A 20,439-nucleotide genomic window follows, 5' to 3' on the forward strand; every position below is an offset into this window, starting at 1 on the left:
AAACTAAGCCCCACTTCATCAAACAAACGGTGTCGTTTCATCCCTATCACATTCTTCTTCAAGCCTCCTATCTTCAAAACACCAGACAGCCATTGCCATCTCAGAAGCCAACGACAATGGAGCTCTACTTCTCCACAACGCTCCTCAAATTCAGACCACCTCTCTCTCTCCTCTCTCCCATCACCTCTCTCTCCCTTACAACCCCTCTTCTCCTTCAACCCAAAAAAAATCCCTCCAATCTTCACACACTCTCTTATTCTCGCCAATTCTTTCATCCCCAACACCCATCTCACAGAAATTCAATCCATTTCACAGCTTTTTCATCTCCTGCTTCCGTAGCTTCCGCAAAAGACCGCTTACCGGCTGATGTTGAGGTCACTGAAACTGAAGAACCCAATTCAAGAGTGAGTCTCCAAAGATAATTATCACTGTGTTCCCATTAATTTTCTGCCCCATATTTCTTTGAGTAGTATGCTTTACTATAAATTTTTGTTTTAGGGATTCAACATGGTCGGTTTTTTTTTTTTTTTTTTTGCTCAATTTTTCATTATGATGAACTATTCAGTCTGTCATTATCTTTTTCTCTGAACTTTAGCTAACCCTTATTTTTTAAGTTTTCTTCTGCAACAATTCAAAATTTGTGTTTTCGATGTTATTGAATTTTTATAAACCAATCCAACTGCTTTTTTTTTTTTTTTTTGGTATAGGTTTTTTAAATCTTGTGCCCAAATCAAGATGTATATTTCCTCTTTATTTTTCATTAGCTCTTGAGTATACTTGTTAATTTGGAAGGACACCTATGCATATGTTTGTCAATTATCATTGAAAATGGTTGAATCACCAACTCCCCCAACAACCCTCTTGGTATATCTATGGCTGAAAAAATGCAAATAAAAGTTTGAACTTAAGATGCTCTGGTATTGCAATTGGATATGATGGGTGTTTTCAAGATCCATAAATTTACAAGGATTTCTCTGTGCAGGTTAGGTTGAGTGTAGAAGTTCCGGCAGTTGTTTGTGAGGATTGTTACCAAAGGGTCATACGTGAATTTACAAAGCTGGCAAAGGTGTTTTCTCAGCTACAACAATTAAGTTTCCACTTCATATAAATTGGTTTAAGATCACATGGAGTAATGAGAAACAACACCACTAGGAATTACATTGTTTAATCAAGCAAAACCTTTCATTAATTTTTGGTCCTCATCAATTTTCTGAATCAGTGCAGCAGTACTCACGAGTCATGAGTAAGCCTATATAGTGATTTTTTTCTTTTTTTCTTTTTTTTGAAGTATAAAGTCAAATGTTTCAATTGTGAAAGTTTGAAATGCAACTTTCTTGTAACAAGAACCTTTGAAATTTAGCATCATTTGTCATTGCAGATCTTGTATTAAGCTCTCAATATCATTCATCTTTACAACTTGTAGGATCACTGTTTTACTCTAGATGAAATGTAAAATGGAGTGCTAGGATATGTCAATTTATTTGGTCGTGGTTTCTGGATTCTGAAAAAGAGAGAGTGATTCATGCCACAAATTTGTTTCATGTACACAGATCCCTGGATTTCGCCCTGGGAAGAAAGTTCCAGAGACTGTTCTTATAAATCATATTGGGAAGAAAAATGTTCAAAAGGCTACAATTGAATCTATATTGAAGAGGACCTTTCCACATGCCATGTCTTCGGTACATTGTTCTAACAGTTCGTTACACCTTTTTTCTTTTGTTTATACTTTTTGGCTATGTTATGAAGAGAGCATCTTCTAGGCGTGCTAATTTGAATCTAACCCTTGAGATTGTCTTGGGTTCTGCTTCACTAGTTGCATTTATGTCTGTAGATGCTGACATGTTCAAAGTTTGTTTCCCATGAAAACAAAAATTGCCGCATATTAGTTTAATTGTGCACACTCCAAAGAAGGAAAATAGTCATGCATTTACCATTAACAGTTTTTAGACCTGTTAAACTGGCATTAGCTGTCTAGACGAAAACCAGAAACCTTTTAGCATTGAAATGCTTTTTTCGGTTGGTAACTGTTCTAACTTCTAAGAACTTTAGCATGCTTTCTTTCATGAGAAACAGTGCAACGAGTCTTCCAACTTATACTCCTTTTTTTTTCAAGAACTTCAATACTGAGATATTGAGTCATATTTTGATTTGAGTTGTTAACTGTGATCTTTTGAGTGTTTTCAACAATAGGTGGCTGGGAGGGCTCTGAATGACTCCATCCGCATTGTAACCAAATTTTCTGATATGGAAGAAACCTATTCTTCACAAAAATTTCTGAGGTATGTTAGATATGCATCTTTTATGGCACTTTTCATTTGCAAGCTGATATCAGTTTCTTATTACAGCAATACACACAATTGCTACCCGTCGCTGTCTTCTATCTCTGTAGCATTGAACAGAGAGGAGACAGCATATCTATTTGCAGTATACATGCATAAATATTTGGATCTGATTTGATTTGTGGTCTAGATATGATATCATTGTTGATGTGGCACCTGAAGTCAAATGGGTTCCTGAAAATGGATACAAGAACTTGAAGATTGTTGTTGAGATAGACAGTGACATAGATGCTCAGAGAGCTTCTGAACAAGAGTTAAAACGTCGTTACAAGTCTCTCGGTTTGCTGAGAATTATAACTGACAGGGGACTACAGGTAAAGCATGTTTAAGCTAGTTTATTATTTTTATTGTTAGTCTGATATATATTACAGGTCTATATTGTAACAACTTAAGCTTTTGGGAAAGTTGGTAACTTAACATGGTGTCAAAGCGATGGTTAACTATTTAATTAAGGATTTTCTGAACTATTAAGATTTGGAAGAAAATGTGTTTAAATAGGTTTCCAAATATGGTTTTCTAATTTCCGAATATGAAAACATGTCTAAACTTCCTTATGTCTTCCCAGTTGCAAACCACAGGAAGTTATTAAGTTGCATCTTTTATTTGTTAGTTTGGCAAAGATTGTGATATGTATTGTGAGTTAGAGGCTTTATTATTCTATGGGTGGTAAAGTTTCTTCCTATTTTATCCTGAATTTAGATGTGCTTTGCATTGTATTGATCAGAATATATTTCATATTCACTGAGGTTCAGTAAAGCAGCTGAACTAAATTGATCGCATATGAAGCCCTTTTGTATTTATGATATGAAGTTTGAAATTTATAACAATTTGAAACTTTCACAGATTGGTGATGTTGTTGTCCTTGATATATCAGCAACAACAATAGACCAAGATGAATCAAATGTTCAGAAAATTCCATCTGCAGAGAGTAAAGGTTTGCCCATACTCATTTAAGGTTGCCTTTCATATTACATCATGTTCTCCTTCCTCAACTATATTTTCCATTGGTCTTTCTTGATATTTACCTTATATGTAATCTTGGCTGCAATTCCTACCAACATTGATGCCTAAAGTTTCCTAGGAAAACACAGACACAGTTGTCCATGAATGGCATGGATATCAGGTGTCTAAACCTCAGAAAGAAAAGGAAAAAACAAAAAAAAAAAACAAAAACCCAAAAGTACTAAGTTACAGACAAGTAAATGAAAATAATGAGGTTGATGTATGAAGAAGCCATCAAAATGCTCAATTTCAGTTTTGGAGAGATATTAACCTAATTGATATGTAACTCCTGGCCACATGATATATCTTTTTTCTGTCATGATAAGTGCTGAAAAAGAGAATCATGTATTGAATGACCATGTGTTTCAAATTGGACTACTTGGCCTATTGGTCACCTGAGGAACCTATCAAGTGATTGGTCCAAGGAATAATTGATATATCTGGGCTGCATGGCATCCAATCTGCTATAACTCTACTTGCTGATAATAATTTTTTATCAATGAGACATAGAGTAAGAAAATGTATTTCACTTGTATGACAGGCCAACATTATATCAGTTGGTGAATACTATTGCATTGCACAATTAAAAGCCTCAATTGTTCTGCTGCATTTTTCCTCTATTGCTGTTTATATTCTTACTAATTAAAAGTTGGTTCAACAAAGTTCCATGTTAATATCAAGGGTTTATTTCTGTGAGTTTAAACATTATCTAACATGTAAGGAGGTTGTTTCACCTCCAAAATGCATCAATGATTATTTATTCTATGGGGTCTAGCTCCCAATGAAGTGTCCGTTACCTCGTTGCTGTTCTTTTTGCAGGTTTTCACTTTGATACAGAAGATGGTGATAAAGTCCTTCCAGGCTTCCTTGACTCAATAATTGGCATTCGACAAGGTGAAACAAAGTCCTTTCCACTAGTATTTCCTGAATCATGGAGACAAGAAAATCTCCGTGGTGTTCATGCTCAGTTTACTGTGAGTTCCTTTTGGCTATATTTTGTCTATATTTCTATGTACAACTAGGCATTTTAGTTTGTGAAATTGCGGCAAAGTATTTTCTTGCATCGAGCTGTTATTTTTCCTTGAATTGCTGAGTTTCAGGAAAATGTGTGTTTCAAGCAGTTAATTTTTTCTATCCTACTTTTCCCAATTATGGATGAGCCACATACCCAAATTATTAGGTACAGTTTTGCAAATTAATGATTTTTTTTTTTCCAAAATTGGTAAATTTCATTAAGAAAAGGCTGAAAATAGGTAAGTTCTAAGGCTTTGTTTGGGATGCAGTATTGCTAAAAGCTCTTTTTGAAGCCCAATAAGAGCTTCTAGATATGTTGAGATGATTTCACGGAAAGGGCTTTTGGCTTGGAAAGAGTTCAATATGGTAGTTAGAGCAATGTTGCTTATTGGAAACGCTTTTTTTTATAAAAAAAACTTGTGTAGAAAGCAGCATACCAAAATGACTCCTTTGAAATTATTGCTTTCATTTCTACTCCAACTTTTAATTAAGTTAAAAACAAGAAGCTATCCCAAAAGGAGGCCTAAGTATTTCAACTTTGGCTTTGAGCTTTGATTCAAGACGTGATACAAATCCAAATTTACTTCATTTTCAATTGAAGTCAAAATTTTGAAACCACGATGTTAACTATCACAGGGACATATATTATGCATAAAAAATATTGAGATAAAACTGTTATTTTCTTTTCTTTTTTTAGGTTGAATGCAAGGAATTATTTTATAGAGAGTTACCTGAATTAAACGACTCCCTTGCTGAGAAGCTTCTTCCTGGATGCACCACCTTGGAGCAGGTAACCCTGTACACTCTCACACGGTCTTCTTATACATTTCTGGTTTAAATTTCATATCGGCTTTGACCCTGCAATGAAAACTTCTGCTGTGTGAATCTGCAGGTCAAGGAATCATTGTTGCAAAGATGCCTAGAGGTGGAGCAAACAGCTAAAGAACAAGCAACAGATAACGCAATTCTAGACCAGCTTCACAAGGTAATCTTTTTTGTTCTGAAAGAGAGGCACTCAGATTTGATATATCTCATGGGTTTCAGTTAGTTTTTCCCCCTTAATAAAGCTTTATGCCACTTTTTCCCTCTTCTCAGTTGGTTATGGAGAAATTTTATTTGCGAGGGTTTATTATTTCCTGATAAAACCCAAGAATTTGTAAAGAATAACTCAATTTGACATTCATGATTGACAAATATAATGTTCCTTTGTGTGCTAAGAAAATGCTAGAAACCATTGCATGAAATTCATTTGACACTGTTTTGTTTCTTTCCATATATGTGTGGCATAGAGATGTACCTGGTTCCTTGTCCATAGACTCTTTATGGATCGCATTTGGAAGATTTATCTGGATGATATCCTCCCCATATTTGTGTATAATATTTTCTCTTTTACATCATCATGATGGTTTTTTTTTTTTTTTTGGTCATTTTCAGATGATTGAAGTAGATATTCCTCAATCCTTGTTTGAGGAACAGGGCAGGCAGCTCTATGGAGCCCAGCTTTTACAGATACAGGTGGGCTCTTATAAAATTACAGTTTCCTTAAGGAGAACAAATTTGCCAGCCATCGCTAATCTCCAATAGTATAGATTTCGGGCTAGTTATTTTTGTCATGAGCTCGTTTCGGTAGCTCATGGTCCAAAAAATCCACAATGTCTCCCAGAAATCAACATTATCTATACGGATTTATGACTGTTTCTGTGTGACACAGGCAAATATGAAGCTTAATGAACAGCAGTTGGCATCTCTATCAAGTCCGAAGGCCGTGAATGAATACCTGGAAAGCCAGAAGGAGAATATAACAAGTGTGATCAAACAGAATCTAGCAGTGGGAGACATATTTAGACGTGAAAATTTGCAGGTCAGCTTTCCTTTGTAAATATACCCACTAGTCTCTGCTCAATGCTCATCAGTGGGCTGCTTCATATTGTGTTGTTTCCATTTAAGATGAACAGGATCTCATTTACAAGTTACCCATATACAAACAATGAAGGATATGTTTGCTCTGTGTTGCAGTTTCCAACAGAGGAGCTTGTCAAAGAGGTGGAGAACTCCATTTCAGAATTCAAACGTCATAAACAAGAATACGATGAAGAGCGTATTAGAGAACAGGTTCGTCTGTTCTACCCTGTTAAAGTTTGGGCATGCTGTTGTCATTTCTCATTTGGGTTATTGGCTTATTCCTAGCTGTAAGAAACTGATCATCATTGAACAAAAAGGAATGGAAAGCATGTATAACTTTTTTCTTTTTCTTCCACATTGTATAGGTTCAAGAGGTGCTGGAAGGGGCAAAGGTCCTTGAATGGTTAAAAGAACATGCAGAGATTGAGTACAAAACCAGGTGAAAGAAAGCTGGGTTTGAAGATCAGGGAGAATGCAATGATTTTATTTGAATTTAAAAAATAACAATTTTGGAAATTTTGTCATCCCAGTCTAATGTTGTAAATACCATCGGACTTGTAGTCTTCACCATTGTAAAAGATACTCTTAGATCATATATGTTCTGATTTTTCCATGAGCTCTTGAAGAGCACTTGGGTTTTAAATTTAAATGCTTAAAACATATAAAACAAAAGCTGTAGCGCCTGCCTTCCGAAAAGATTGAACCTTGGACCTCACCTGGTTAGGAGCCATGAAATAAGAAAAACTAAGTTTTCTACCATATGTTAAACGGGTTTGGTTCAACCATTTAGTAAACATAAAAAATGGATTGTCACTATACATTTCAAATGGGTTGCTCTTGGGAAGACAATACCAGATGCACGGGATGCTGGATGATTACATTACATAAGAGGACATGCTGCTAGAAGAAAGCCCTAATTGCCTCTCCTGGAATATCTGCCCAAGCTTCATGTACAGTGCGTGCTGCTCCTCGAAAGTAAGGTTCCTTAATATCTACACCACAAAAATCACATGTTTAGGGACATGAAATGACAAACATTTGTTCCCTTCACTTATTGGAGGGTTCAAGACCACAAGACCACAAAAAAGACTGTTCAATTATGTTTTTCTAGGCATCCAAAATGTGCATCCTGTTATCCTCAGCATTCCAAATGACTAAATTTCAATTTCTTGGCAACTCCTTGGAAGCTGCTGGAGTTGGCTTTCTATGGAAAAGAAGAATAGTCATCCATCTGGCTTTGAGATATTTTACAACCAGATCAGATTATGAATCCTGTATCTGTTGATACAAGGCAGTTGGTCACAAAGTGGGCTTCAATAACCTTGGTGAGACCAACTGGCATATAGGAAAACCCTACCCCTTGTTTATGGGATTAGACCCATGTAGGTGATAGCAATTTTCTTGTTCCCTGTGGTTACAGGTGGCCCCTATAGTTATCAACAATGCAAAATTTACCTGGTTCAAAATCATCTCAACCGAATAGCTTTGAGGAACAACAAATGACTGGTGGTAGATGTAAGCAAACACGGCCATCACCATCTGCAGAAATACATAGCCTTATGCTCACATACGTGTAAATCAACTAGCATTATATGCACAATAAATATAGAATTTAGATTTCTTAGTGAAAAGGCAATCTAGATCTGACATGCGGCCAGAGTGAAGGTGTTATGGTGGCAGAGAAGGGCTAAAATAGACAGCACAGAAAATAGTGAGGAGAGAGATGACAGCCAATGATTTGAAGAAAACATGAGCTTTCAATGCATCAGAATGGCAAAACAGGATCCATCTAGCCAATCCCAAATTATTTGGGTAAGGCAGTAAGCTGCATCTAGCTGGCCATTTTCAGCTAAAATATGCTAATGCACAAGTGTTTTTGTCTTGTCTCATGCCTATACCTTTATAATGCAGCATTCAAACGCTATAATGCTAATGACATATGCACAGCCAGCATCGGTTATAGCATTTTCCCTTCAAGGCAAACAGTGCCTTAGTGTGTAACCAAACCCACCCCCTATTTGAATAAGGCTGGAAAGAATGTCCGCCAAGTTCTGATAAGGGAATGCTTCCCCCAACCAATAAAGGAAAGGTTATATATATATATTCTTATAAGGCTGCACAAAACAAGGATTCAGAAAATACATCTCAGAGGCAACATAAACTAAAAATAAAATCAGGTCATGCCTGCAAACTATATTTCTCAGTTAATGACGTGGTTTTTTGTGGGAATGTCAAGAATAACATTAAACAATGATGATAAAAAAACATGATTACTATGAATAAATCAGTATAAAATTTTCTATCTTACCTGACAATCCATTCTGTCTGTAATTCCACCATGTCCAGGAATACTATCTCCAAAATCCTGTAAAAATTCAGAGAAATCCTTATTTTTAATTTATTGTTGTGAGGTGGAGATAGGGAGCTCATTTCACATTAGTATAACTTTAAGCAACTGTGTTTAAAACAAGGGTGGACCTTGATTTTGAAAGCTCTCTTGAAACCACTAGCAAAAAAGCCACCAAAGGGTGCTATAATTGATGCAAACAAACCCAAGCATAAAGCATGCCACTGCACCGGCAAAACTGAAATCTCTTTCCAAGGAAACTGCAAGTTATCACCAAACATAGTTAATTTTCTGATAAACACCATGCATAAATTAAAGGTTAAAAAGAGGGAGTGAAACCTACCTGCATATTTACACAAGTTACACTAATAGAGAAACAAATAGAAGAGAGGGACAACCAAAAGGGCCCCAAACTTCATACCTTGCATGCACTATGCAAGCAGCCAAATTCATATAATAGTTTTAGGTATTCATGAGACAAAAAGGCTACATAAAAAAAAATAAAAAATAAAAAGTACAGAATTTTAGGCACCAAGAGGAATTCAAATAGCAACTCTATATAAAAAGACCATGTGACCCAAAATATGGATTCTGGACAGAGTCACAGTGTTACTAATTTACCATCTAATATTCAAATAAACATTGTGTATTGCAAACAGAGTAAGACAGCTTAAAATTATTTTTCTCCCTTGCTCACTCATTTCAGTTAAAGAGTATAAGCAAAAATTTTAGTTTAAAAATCTCTAGATAACTGACTCACCCATTGTGGAACCCATTCTAGTAAAGGATAATGCTCTGGCTTAAAAAGTGGGTCAGGATCACATCGAAGCCAACCAGTTGATAAATCCTGCATCCATTTCCACCATAAGAGCATTGTTTGAAATAGTACAGGCATATTTCTTCAAACATGATGAATTTACCCTGTCAAAAGAATTACCTTCCTCGGACATGTCAGCCACGGGAAATGGCCCAGAATGTTTGCGAGCTGCATACAAATATACAAGTATCATGTTGATGGATTCCCAATCTCATAAAACCAATATCCGCCAAGCTAAAAAAGAATCCTAAAAACTCATCCTAGATCCACACTAGTTGATCTATGTACTTCCAGTACCAATCAAATATACCCAAAGAATGCATTATGAGTGATTGCAAAAACACCAAGCATTATGAGTGATTTAAACACAAAAATAACAAAAAATTTAACAAAATCCAGATAAAACAAAATCATAGGGCTCTAGCATACAAGGCTATCAATAAAGGAACAAAATCCTCTGTGCAGAACAGAGGAGAATCCCAAGCGCATGCTGCTATTCCCTAATATAAGTTCATCTGCTTGAAAATAACAGTAAAGTCAGGCCACAGGAATTCCTAAACAATTGACTGAGGGAGAGGAAAACATATTTTACCTTCTAAAATCAATAGGAAATTCCAACATAAAAGCATGAAATTAGGATATATTAAGGCAAAATATGAATGCAATAGAAGTATGAAATCGGGACATACTAAGGCAAAAAGGGAATGCAATTGTGAAAATGAATATTCTGCTAATGATTTGGCAATCATCAGAACACATTCATTATCATACCACCAATAATATTTTAGGGAAAAAGAAGGAAAGATATAATTCCTCCTCATTAACCGATCAGTAATTATTATACAGAGTCTACAGCATGACACTACAGAATGTACAGATTCAACAAATTACTCTTTGTGATTACATAAGTACTTGGGAAGGTGAAATCAGTATAATAACTTCATATGATAAAAGAAAAACCAAAACCAAACTGCCCAAGTAATGCTTCCTCAAGATTGCTAACTCAGCTGCCCCCTTCCCCCAGTAAAAAATGATAATTAAATAAATAAATAAAAGGAAGCGGGGGCCTGGAAGGAGGAGCAGAAGGAGAAGCTCAAATATCGACTTCAAAGGAGTCAGTGAACAATACTCACCACAAATGCTGAGATCACAGTTGCAACTGATCCTCCAATAAAACCTTCCCATGTTTTCTTTGGAGAGAGTTTGATCAAAGGCGTTTTTCCAAAGAAGAAACCAAAGAAATATGCAGCAATGTCATTAATAACAATAAGTGATGCCGGGAGAAGGAACCTGCATCAATATCCAACCATGTTAGATCCAACAACAAAAACAGTTGCCAAAAAAAAAAACTCAATAATGCAATATTAATAGGAAGTGAGAAACAACTCATACTTAAAGTTAATTCAATTAGATTGAGAGAGGATGTGGGAGGTTCCATTTCCCACGAGGAGGAAATTGTGACCCATCCAAAAAAAAAAAACCTTAATGCAATTAATCTCAAGCAAAATTTTCAAACTGTTCTACTGATCAAAAAGAAAAACTGAGATCTTGAATTCAAATTATGCCATTTGAATTTTTATACAAATATAATGAGTTTTAGGATAGAACCCTTAATGCATGACATGATGTAATGGATTTAAAATTAATTATTCATTTAATGATATTTCAATTTCACTTTTATCTATTCTTATTCCATGCATTATACTTTTTTCTTTTATAAGTAAATGAAAAGGGAAAATGTAAATATTCCATGCATTATACTTTATGAGCATTCTGGCTTAACATCTCTTGCATTATACATGACTTGGGTGCATTAAGAGTTGCACGGAAGAACCAAGTTATGGGTTCCTTGCAAGTAAGCACGGAAGAACCAAGTTATGGGTTCCTTGCAAGTAAATGATTTGTTTACAGTCAGTTCATGGACTTAGGCAATTCATTTGAGGTTTTAATACACCATCTCCTAATTGTAGGGATGGCTGGTCTTGGTCATTAGAATGGGGTTCCAAATGTGAGTGCACTAATATATATAGTTATACATTGAATAGGACCTATGGTGAGTTATGACATAAGGCTATTGGATAATCATGACTTCACCAAGCTGATATGTTGTATTGTCATTTAACTTTGAGAGAATACTGAGCTTATGCCAAGTTAGTGGTGACTTTGACCTATGGGTGAAATCCTAAAGTAATCATATATTCCCTATAAATTGGATCACTATTTATGGAAGTTGGTAATAATAAGTATTCTCAATAGAGGCACCATAATATCTCATGAACTTTGAGACAATGTGTTCCCTTGGGTGATCCTAGGGACATGTGATCATGAAATATGTGGGCTCATAGTAATTCCTTTAGTTGAATTTGACATATGCTCTTAATGAGCAAGAGTATATCATTTAATCATATAATATGAAGATTTATAACTCAAGAATGGTTGAAGTAATCTTGAAAGGTTGATAACTTTCACCTTGCTAGAAATTCCCTCTTCAGATCACTGTAACAAGAGATTTGGAGAGGGAGAAATCCCCTTGGGTGAATAAAAAATTTCTTTGGTTCTACAAGTCTGTGGGGGTTTCGATTGAAGGCTTCAAAGATGATATTTTGAGAATCCTTATGGAGATTGAGAATAGGAGGTGCTCTGCCAATAAGCCGAAAGGAAGCAAAAGGGGAACAATGTAGTGCTCAAGGAAGGACAGAGAGTTGAAGAAGCTCATTAGCACCATTAATTATGACGGCTTGGCTAGAAGAGAAGCAGAATGATGGGGAATCAAGAAGGCAAGTTACTATGGTCCCTTTTGAAGCTTAGGATTTTATCTTGGAATGTTATAGGATTGCATGACCCAGATAAAAGGATGGTCATTAAGTCAATGGTGAGAAAACATAAGCCAGATTTGGTGAGTTTTCAGGAGACAAAAATGAAGGAGATGTCTGATAGGTTTGTTAGAAGCTTAGGGGTTGGTATGAACTTGGGTTGGGTGTCGTTAAATGCAAGAGGCACGGCGGGAGGGGTGTTATTACTATGGGATAAGAGAGTTTTGGAAAGGTTGGAGGTTGAAGTGGATTCTTTTGCTATTTCTTGTCGCTTTAGAAATTGCGAGGAGGGGTTTGTTTGAGTGTTCTCTGGGTTATATAGTCTGCTTAAAGGAAGGGAGAGGAGGGAGTTGTGGGAGGAGCTAGCCGCTATCAAGGGGCTTTGGAATGAGCCTTGGTACATAGCAGGGAACTTTAATCTGGTGCAGTTTCCTAGAGAAACGAGTAATGGTAGGCAGATGTCAACTGCTATGAGAGAATTCTCCAGCTTTATTGATGAATTCAAACAAATAGACCCGTCATTGGGTGGTGGTGCCTACACTTGGAGTAGAGGGGAAGAAGGTTCGCTAAAGGCTCGGTTGGATTGCATTTTGTTTTCAAGAGACTGGGAGGATATTGTTTCGGGGGCAATGCAAATTCTTTTACCATGACCAGTTTTTTATCATTGCCTCATTTTGTTAGATTGCGAAGGGGTGAGAAAAGGTAAAAGCCTTTTTAGGTTTGAAAACATGTGGTTAAGGGTGGAAGGTTTTATGGATAAATTAAAAGAGTGATGGCAATCTTACAATTTTAAGGGAAAGTCGAGCTTGGTGCTTGCTAAGAAATTACAGGCTTTGAAATGTGACATGAACAACAAGGTCTTTGGTAATGTGTCAACTAGGAAGGATGTTGCCTTGGAGCAATTAAACCATTGGAACAATTTAGAAGGGCTAAGACCTTTCTCATGGGAAGAGACGAATACGGTCACTTCGCCATCCTTGAAGAAACTTCCTAGAGGCAGAAATCAAGGGCTTAATGGTCGAAAGAAGGAGAAAAAAGTACAAAGTTCTTTCATCACATGACTAATGCAGGGAAAAGGGGAAATTTTATCAATAGCCTTACGGTTAAGGGTGTACAGTTGAATAAAGAGGAGCTTAAAAAGGGGATTGGGTCCTACTTCAAATCCATGTTTGAAGAAACTCAAGTGAGAAGACCTGTTGTGGTTTCAGGGCTTTTTAGAAATCTTGACTCCTTGGACAATGAGACCTTGGAGGGGTCGTTTTAGAGGAGGAGGTAACTAAAGCTCTCTCAGATTTGAGGGGTGACAAGGCGCTACGGCCGGATGGTTTTAAGCTGGCTTTTTGGAAATTTTGTTGGCCTACAGTTGGGGTGTAAGTGATGCAAGTGTTTTGAGGAACTCCATTCGCAGAACGCCGTTTTTCATAAACTGGTTTAATGTGCAAATTGGACATTGAAAAAGGTTACGATCACGTAAACTAGAATTTCCTTTTATCAGTTTTGGAGAAAATGGGATTTGGCCCTAAATGGAGAAAGTGGATTTTTTTCTGCATTTCAACTATGAGAATGGCAGCCTTAGTCAACAGCACTCCTACAAATTTCTTCTCAACATCTAGAGGCCTAAGACAGGAGGACCAACTCTCACCTTATTTTTTTGTGCTGATTATGGAAGTGTTCAACGGTCTAATTGCAAAAGCTAAGGAGAAAGGTTTCATTAAGGGTTTTAAGGTGATGGGGAGAGGTGGAGAAGAGGTTAATGTCTCTCATTTATTGACGACACCCTTCTTTTTTGCGAGGATAATTGTGATCAATTGAAATTTTGGAAATGAGTTGTTACTTGTTTTGAAGTGGTGTCAGGCCTGAAAATAAACCTGCAAAAAAACGAAATTATACCAATGGGGGGCACGGAGGATGTGGTTAGAGCAGCTACGTTATTTGGATGTAAAGTAGGGAAGCTCCTTACTACTTATCTAGGTTTACCCCTTGGAGCACCCTTATAAATCAAGTAGAGTTTGGGACGTTGTAGAAAAGAGATTCAAGAGGAAATTGGCTGCTTGGAAAAAACAATACTTTTCAAAAGGAGGAAGACTTACCCTTATTAAGTGCACTCTTTCAAACCTCCCAATCTATTTTGTGTCGCTTTTTGTAATCCCAAAGAAAGTGAGAATCAAATTGGAGAGAATTCAAAGGGAGTTTTTGTGGGGAGATTTGGAGAAAAGAAGAAAGATCCATTTGGTAAGTTGGTTATTTGTAAAGATAAGAAGCATGGGGGGTTGGGGTTAAGGCACTTGGAGGGTTTCAATCAAGCTTTGCTAGGAAAATGGCTTTGGAGATTTCCCCTAGAAAATGAGAGTTTTTGGAGGAAACCCATTGTTGGAAAATTTGGAGAGGTGGAAGGGGGCTAGACCACTAGAGAAGTAAGGAATTCTTATGGGGTGAGTCTTTAGAAAGACATTAGAAAAGGATGGGAGGATTTCTTTCTTAGAACTAGTATCTGTATTGGAAATGGTAAACACACAAGATTTTGTTGGGACATTTGGGTTAAGGATTCTAAGTTGAAGGATCTTTTCCTTACGCTGTTCAGAATTGCAGCCCATAAAACTGCTTCAATGGCTGACCTATGGGGGAGGCAAGGAGGTGAAGGCAGATGTTGGGAGGTGCACTTTAGAAGATCCTTCCAAGATTGGGAATTGAAGGAGGTGACTCATTTTTTGGAATATATTTCTGCGGTAAAGGTTCAAGAATTGGAGGATTCCTTAGTTTGGAAGAAGGATGGGAAGGGAAAATTTAATGTCAAATCGTATTATAGGTCTTTAAGGGCTGAGAATAGCTTTTTATTTCCAGCCAAAGAGATTTGGGGTTCGTATACCCCTCTTAGAACTCATTTTTTTTGCTTGGGAAGCAATTTGGGGAAAATTTTTAACAATGGACTTTGTAAAGACATTGAGGAATTGGCGGACCGTGTTCTGATTCATTGTGGTAAGATGAGAGAACTATGGACTCTACTGCTATCATCTTTTGAACTAGTGTGGGTGTTCCCGGCTTCAATGAGAAATCTTTTTATGGAATGGAAAGTTACAGGACTAGGGAAGAAGAGGAAAGCAGTTTGGAGATTGGCGCCTACTTGTCTTTTTTAGTGTATTTGGGGAAAGCGAAACCGAAGAACATTCCAAAATGAAGAGTTGTCAGACCAAAGCTTGGGGAACCTCTTTTTCAATTCACTTCTAGAGTGGTCTCATTAGTTTTTGGATTTAGATTTTCCCTCTTTTCTGAATTTTTTAGGCGATTGGCATGGTAGCTAGCTTTATTTCTCTCTAGTTTCTTTCTTTCTTTTTGCAGCCTAGTTTTGGCTCTTTTTATATACTACCTGTATACATAAGGTGCGCCCCCTGTTTTGGCGTCTTCTTAATTCAATCTACCTTTGTCTAAAAACTTTCACCTTGCTAGACTACGAACAACTAGTTCATGAGAAACTATATACAATAAATAGCAAATCACGAATCCAAGCACTTGGTGTCTTATTGTATTAAAGTGACTCTCCGTAATAGGATGTTGAGTCAACTTCATAATTGGATTCTAAGGGAGTCGATACTGTCTTATGGGTCCAATGGTCCCCGCTTGGGCTCAAATTCCTTGATGGTACAGTTTACAAGGGTTAGATGGGTTTTTAGTTCACTTATATGCATAAGAGCGTTTTGGTAATTATACAAGATTGCATAAGGGCAAGTGAACAATATCTCTGGACTGGGTTAATTGATTAATTGGAGCCTTATTGGGTTAATTAATCAATTAATAACCTTTTTGGGTTAGATTAAGTGACCCAAGCCCATAGTGGACTTAAGTCACTAAAGCCTCTCCCTTCAGTCCAAAGAGAGTCTTAGCCTCTAACCTAGAGATCTCTACAATCTTAGCACCTAGACTCAAGGAGAAGCCATAAGGTGGAAGGCTATTGCATTTACAAGATCGTCTTCAAATTTAGAGCATTCTACTATGGCAGGAATCAATCTGGAAACATCTAGATCACAAGAATCGTACTATTCTTTGGATCTATGGTATTTTTATTGGGTTTTGAATGTTTAGTTTTTGTTGTGTGATAGATCTAGAGAGCCTAGGATAAAGTTGCATGCCCCCTAATGATTCTAAGGCTTAGGAACAAAGTAATCTGGGTATCCCTACAATGAAGGCCATGTGTATTCACATAAATTGAACAACAACTCAACAAAGCTTTATCTAATTAGTGGCTAACCTCGCAAAATCCTTAGTCATCTTCCAATTCCTTACTAAAGCAATAGTCTTTGGATTTATTTTAATTTTATGTTATGCACCAATATAAATAGAGACCTTCATATTGAATATGAGATGTAAATCATATGTTAATAAAATCTCTAGGCCTTTGCCAGCACCACTCTTCTTAATAGTGAGAATAAAAGGAAAAAACTGAAAAGAAACTGAATTACTAGAATCTGGAAATCAGAGAACCATAAATAGATTATCAAAGTTCAGGTCAATGTGCAACACTACGTCTTTGTTGAAACAAAAGAACACAGGATGGAATTATAAAAGACAAGAGAAAGGGTAGGCAGGCACCAAAAAGAAAGAGTAATGACATTAATAATTGGAATTATATAATCATAGATCACATTAACATGAAAAATAAAATTATCTCAAAAGTCGTTTTACCAGAAAATCCCTTCAAAGATATTGCCTACAATAAATGAGGACTGCGTGAACACCACAATAAGAATCATGTGTGTCCATGCATACTGGCCAAATTGATACTTGTACATCTTCTTCTTTAATGTAAGAATAAACCACATGAAACCTGAAATAACACAGAAAGAGTAACCATACCTTCAGTAATAATATGCTATAAAAAAAAAATTGGTAGATCCGTGAACTAACTGAACAGAAAATCACCAAACCATGACAACCAAAAGACAGCATGAAGAAATAGATAGAAAGGTACAACTCCTCTTATTCTCGAGGGGCTAGAAAAGCACAAGAAATGGAAAACTAGAGGCAAGCTTGATGGACATATCTACTGCATTTGAAAGCACAGACATACAACTATGTTTTATATATATATAGATAAAAGATATCATGATGTCTTCCTTAATTAAAAAAGAAAAAAAAATAAAGGCAGTGAACAAACCTGCAATATATAAGAAATAACAAATAACCATCTGATACTTGAGAAGGCCGCTCACGAGCTTATAGAAGAATTTATCTGTACTCATAGTATTCACAAGCTGTTGACTGAGAATACGGCCATATACGAACAGCATTGCTGTGAAGAAAAAATGCCTGGAATAACATGTAAAGCAATCATCTAAATGTATCAGTCACTTGAAGAGAACATGTAGAGACTTAGTCGTTACCAATTCAAGAGCCTGAATCCTGGAAGATGCTTATCTTCATGTGCTCTTCTTAGCAGATTGAATAGTTCTCTTGCCATAAATATTTGGATAACAACAACCATGGCCCAAATATAAAGATGACCCAAGTAGATAATAGCTATGAAGCCCCCAATCATCCACATGGATGAATATGCCCGAATCCACATAGATTTGTATTTGTTGTGATCATTAACAAGTAAATGGCTTCCATTTGATTTGCCAAATTCAGAAGGAACCTGACACCAAAGAAAAACCATTAAAATCCTAACTTTCCCAAAGAAAGCTAAGCAACCCACAATCAATAACATTTTGCTTTCTTCAATTGAAGAAAGAGAAGAATTCCAATAACTGAAGACATATTGGCATAGGAAGGCCCTAGAAATGAAGGAAATTTATCTAGCACCAGTGAGCAGAATATCAATGATCTTAGGAGGAACAATTAATTTTGACGGGTTTGATTCTCAAAATTTAAATTGACCCATGCACATGCAGACACATCTGTGTTTGCAAGTGAAAAGGATAAAATATTTATAAACCCCAAAACCTCAGCCCAAATTGGACCAATAAGTATTTTCCATGCAGTAGCATGATGATCCTTTTGAATTGCACATAATTTATTCTTTATCCCCAAGAAAATTGTTCATGCAAGCACCATCCAAGCTCACATCTGTGCGGTACATATGCTTTTGACATGCACATGCACAATAGAAAGGGAAAGAGTGAGAGCATATATTCATAATTTCATTCATTACCAACCTCATTGGAACGTCTACGATGTCGAATTCGAGCAGTAGGTGTTGGTGACACACTCATATTCTGATCCTTTTGCATTGCACTTGAGTTTATTCTCTACTCCAAATAATATACAATATGCATGAAAACACACCCTGTGACATTGAATCAGCAAAACCTTGTCATCCTCAGGAAGAAAAGATGTGTGCCTCAAACAAATTATAATTCAAAGAATTGCTGAAAGGAAAATGCAATGCTTAAACTGAATGAAGTAAAACTAAAACCACCATATTCAAGTATTTGTAGACATGACATGGACTAGCGTTTACAAAGTTGAATAGCTCTTTAGATGAATATATAACAAGTCACCATTTTAACATTGCACAACCAAGCTAAACCAGTTTAGCCCATGAATAACCTCATCCACTGGAACTCCTAGAGCTTGCCTTGGGCCTTAGGGTCTAAACAGGCATTGTTTGCAGGCAAAAACTAAGTGATATTGCCTTCTGACATCTGGGCAATAGTCATTGAAACCTGGCACCTATGTTGTAGCCATTGACACCGGGTCACCTTGGTTGTTAAGCAACAACACAAGCTTTCACCAAGGCTATTTAGCTATAGAAGCACGTAAGAACCATGGTCAGACGATGAATAGAGCACACCTGCAAGTCATCAGCCCTCCTCAACTCAACAAACCCTAATCCCAACTACCCCAGCCACTGGCCAGACTCAACATTTATTGTTAAAGAAATTGGGCAGGCGATGGAAAAGAACATCCCAATTATTGTCCTGAAACAACAAAAATGGATAAACATAATTTATGCTCCATGGGCCACATGTTATTAACTATCCTCCCACATGCTCACTCCGAAATTTTCTCAGTACCTGTTAAAAATTTGCCCTATCTAGCTCATATTCTATAACCATAACCAAACCATTAGATTTAGAGATTTAATACATACATATATATAAGCACATAGAAGACAGAGAAACCCTTCGATATGCTATAAGAAGAAGGACAAGGAGGAGCCTAGATGTATAGTAGTCTGAAAAAAGCAATGTATCTGCTTCATATATGAAATTAGAATTTGATTTTTCTCAGGAAATGGAAGAAAAATGTGGTCTTGAATCTTTGTTTAATTTGTTTTTTCACTTCCAAAAAAAATGGAAACTTAACAAAACCGGATAGTTGTATCGTGCTAAACACAACCTCTTAACTTTTCCAAGCTACCAAACAAGATTCAAACATCAGTTTTTTCCCCCACATTCTCCAGCAACCAAACAGGACAAAAACGTGTTTTTGAACAACATCAACCAGTACTGGGCATGATTAACAAACACCCCAGCTCCCAAACAATGAATATCCAAGATTCAAAATCTCAGTTTATTTTCCCATCCACGTGCTTTATATAAGTCCTCAAAGCGCTCGATCACATAAACCAAAATGAAATCACAACAAATCAACAAGATTTAAATAATTTTACTAAAAAAACAAAAACACTCTTACTGTTGAATCTGGAATTGACGAGAGATTCTTTGGCGGTGAAACCCAAAGCTGAGTCCGTAGGATAGGTGTACGAAGAGAGCGAGGGAGAGAGAGAGTTGGGTAGACCTATTTGAGATTCGGTAGAAAACGAACTGGGAAGAGGTAAGTGGAAAAGTGTTTTTGTTTTTGTTTCTTCTGTTTCTGGAATCAAATTTGTATACCAGAGATCATGCCAGAAAACCACCTCTTGAACCACCTTGGAGCCCCCGGAGCGCCACGTGGACTCTCTTTTTCTATTCCACGTGTGTTACTTTTTTAGCTACCCAGATCTGAATATTTATTCAAACATTTCATATCGAGGTATTTCCAATTTAAATTTATTTTGCAGATTAATTTTTAAAACTATTAATTTGAAATTTTTAATTTTGATATTTAAAAAATGTATATTATTTATGATATTTTTATAAAATAGACAATACTTTATCAATTAAAAGTGTATTTCTTTTTCTAAAAAATTGGGTATTTATTTTTTTAACTATTTGCTAAAATAATTTATTTTTATATTTTAAATTGATTGTTTTCCTATTTTTTAAT

General features: G+C 36.4%; 2 protein-coding genes across 5 annotated transcripts; one reads left to right on the forward strand and one right to left on the reverse strand.

Moving 5' to 3' along the window:
* Positions 1-10: 10 nt before the first annotated feature.
* On the forward strand, positions 11-6,873 carry LOC100243475 (trigger factor-like protein TIG, Chloroplastic). Its single transcript, XM_002277509.5, has 13 exons — positions 11-404; positions 983-1,066; positions 1,551-1,679; positions 2,191-2,279; positions 2,470-2,653; positions 3,183-3,273; positions 4,161-4,315; positions 5,053-5,145; positions 5,248-5,340; positions 5,790-5,870; positions 6,067-6,216; positions 6,372-6,467; positions 6,623-6,873. The coding sequence occupies exons 1-13, from the start codon at positions 117-119 to the stop codon at positions 6,698-6,700; spliced, it is 1,611 nt and encodes a 536-aa protein (XP_002277545.1). The 5' UTR covers positions 11-116; the 3' UTR covers positions 6,701-6,873.
* LOC100262389 (phosphatidate cytidylyltransferase 1) lies at positions 6,821-20,074 on the reverse strand. Of its 4 annotated transcripts, XR_784633.3 has the most exons (13): positions 19,867-20,074; positions 18,384-18,514; positions 17,610-17,863; positions 17,384-17,535; positions 16,912-17,053; positions 10,555-10,711; positions 9,542-9,589; positions 9,365-9,451; positions 8,736-8,864; positions 8,566-8,622; positions 7,713-7,796; positions 7,077-7,249; positions 6,821-6,973 (listed from the first exon to the last, which is right to left on the reverse strand). XR_784633.3 is itself a non-coding variant. In XM_002277465.5 (12 exons), exons 2-12 carry the CDS (start codon positions 18,456-18,458, stop codon positions 7,133-7,135), a joined length of 1,302 nt encoding a protein of 433 aa, XP_002277501.2. In that variant the 5' UTR covers positions 18,459-18,514; positions 19,867-20,074; the 3' UTR covers positions 6,993-7,132. The 4 variants fall into 4 exon arrangements, 3 of the variants coding, with proteins under 3 accessions (XP_002277501.2, XP_010644500.1, XP_019072947.1); XM_002277465.5 differs by lacking the exon at positions 6,821-6,973 and having other exon boundaries at positions 6,993-7,249; XM_010646198.3 differs by lacking the exons at positions 6,821-6,973; positions 19,867-20,074 and adding an exon at positions 18,778-19,028 and having other exon boundaries at positions 6,993-7,249.
* Between the last annotated feature and the right edge of the window lie 365 nt (positions 20,075-20,439).

Source organism: Vitis vinifera, chromosome 19, assembly GCF_030704535.1.
Source record: "Vitis vinifera cultivar Pinot Noir 40024 chromosome 19, ASM3070453v1".
Lineage (NCBI taxonomy): Eukaryota > Viridiplantae > Streptophyta > Magnoliopsida > Vitales > Vitaceae > Vitis > Vitis vinifera.

What these genes read in the sequence shown, in the direction of transcription:
- LOC100262389 (XM_002277465.5), bottom strand. Translation starts at nt 18,458, where the DNA reads ATGCAAAAGGATCAGAATATGAGTGTGTCACCAACACCTACTGCTCGA. An exon ending in CAGACAGAATGGATTGTCAG is followed by an intron (nt 7,797 to 8,565) that starts GTAAGATAGAAA and finishes GTATTTCTGCAG; the next exon opens with ATGGTGATGGCCGTGTTTGC. An exon ending in TTGAGATGATTTTGAACCAG is followed by an intron (nt 7,250 to 7,712) that starts GTAAATTTTGCA and finishes TTTGTGGTGTAG; the next exon opens with ATATTAAGGAACCTTACTTT.
- LOC100243475 (XM_002277509.5), top strand. Translation starts at nt 117, where the DNA reads ATGGAGCTCTACTTCTCCACAACGCTCCTCAAATTCAGACCACCTCTC. An exon ending in AATTTACAAAGCTGGCAAAG is followed by an intron (nt 1,067 to 1,550) that starts GTGTTTTCTCAG and finishes TCATGTACACAG; the next exon opens with ATCCCTGGATTTCGCCCTGG. An exon ending in GATGCACCACCTTGGAGCAG is followed by an intron (nt 5,146 to 5,247) that starts GTAACCCTGTAC and finishes GTGAATCTGCAG; the next exon opens with GTCAAGGAATCATTGTTGCA.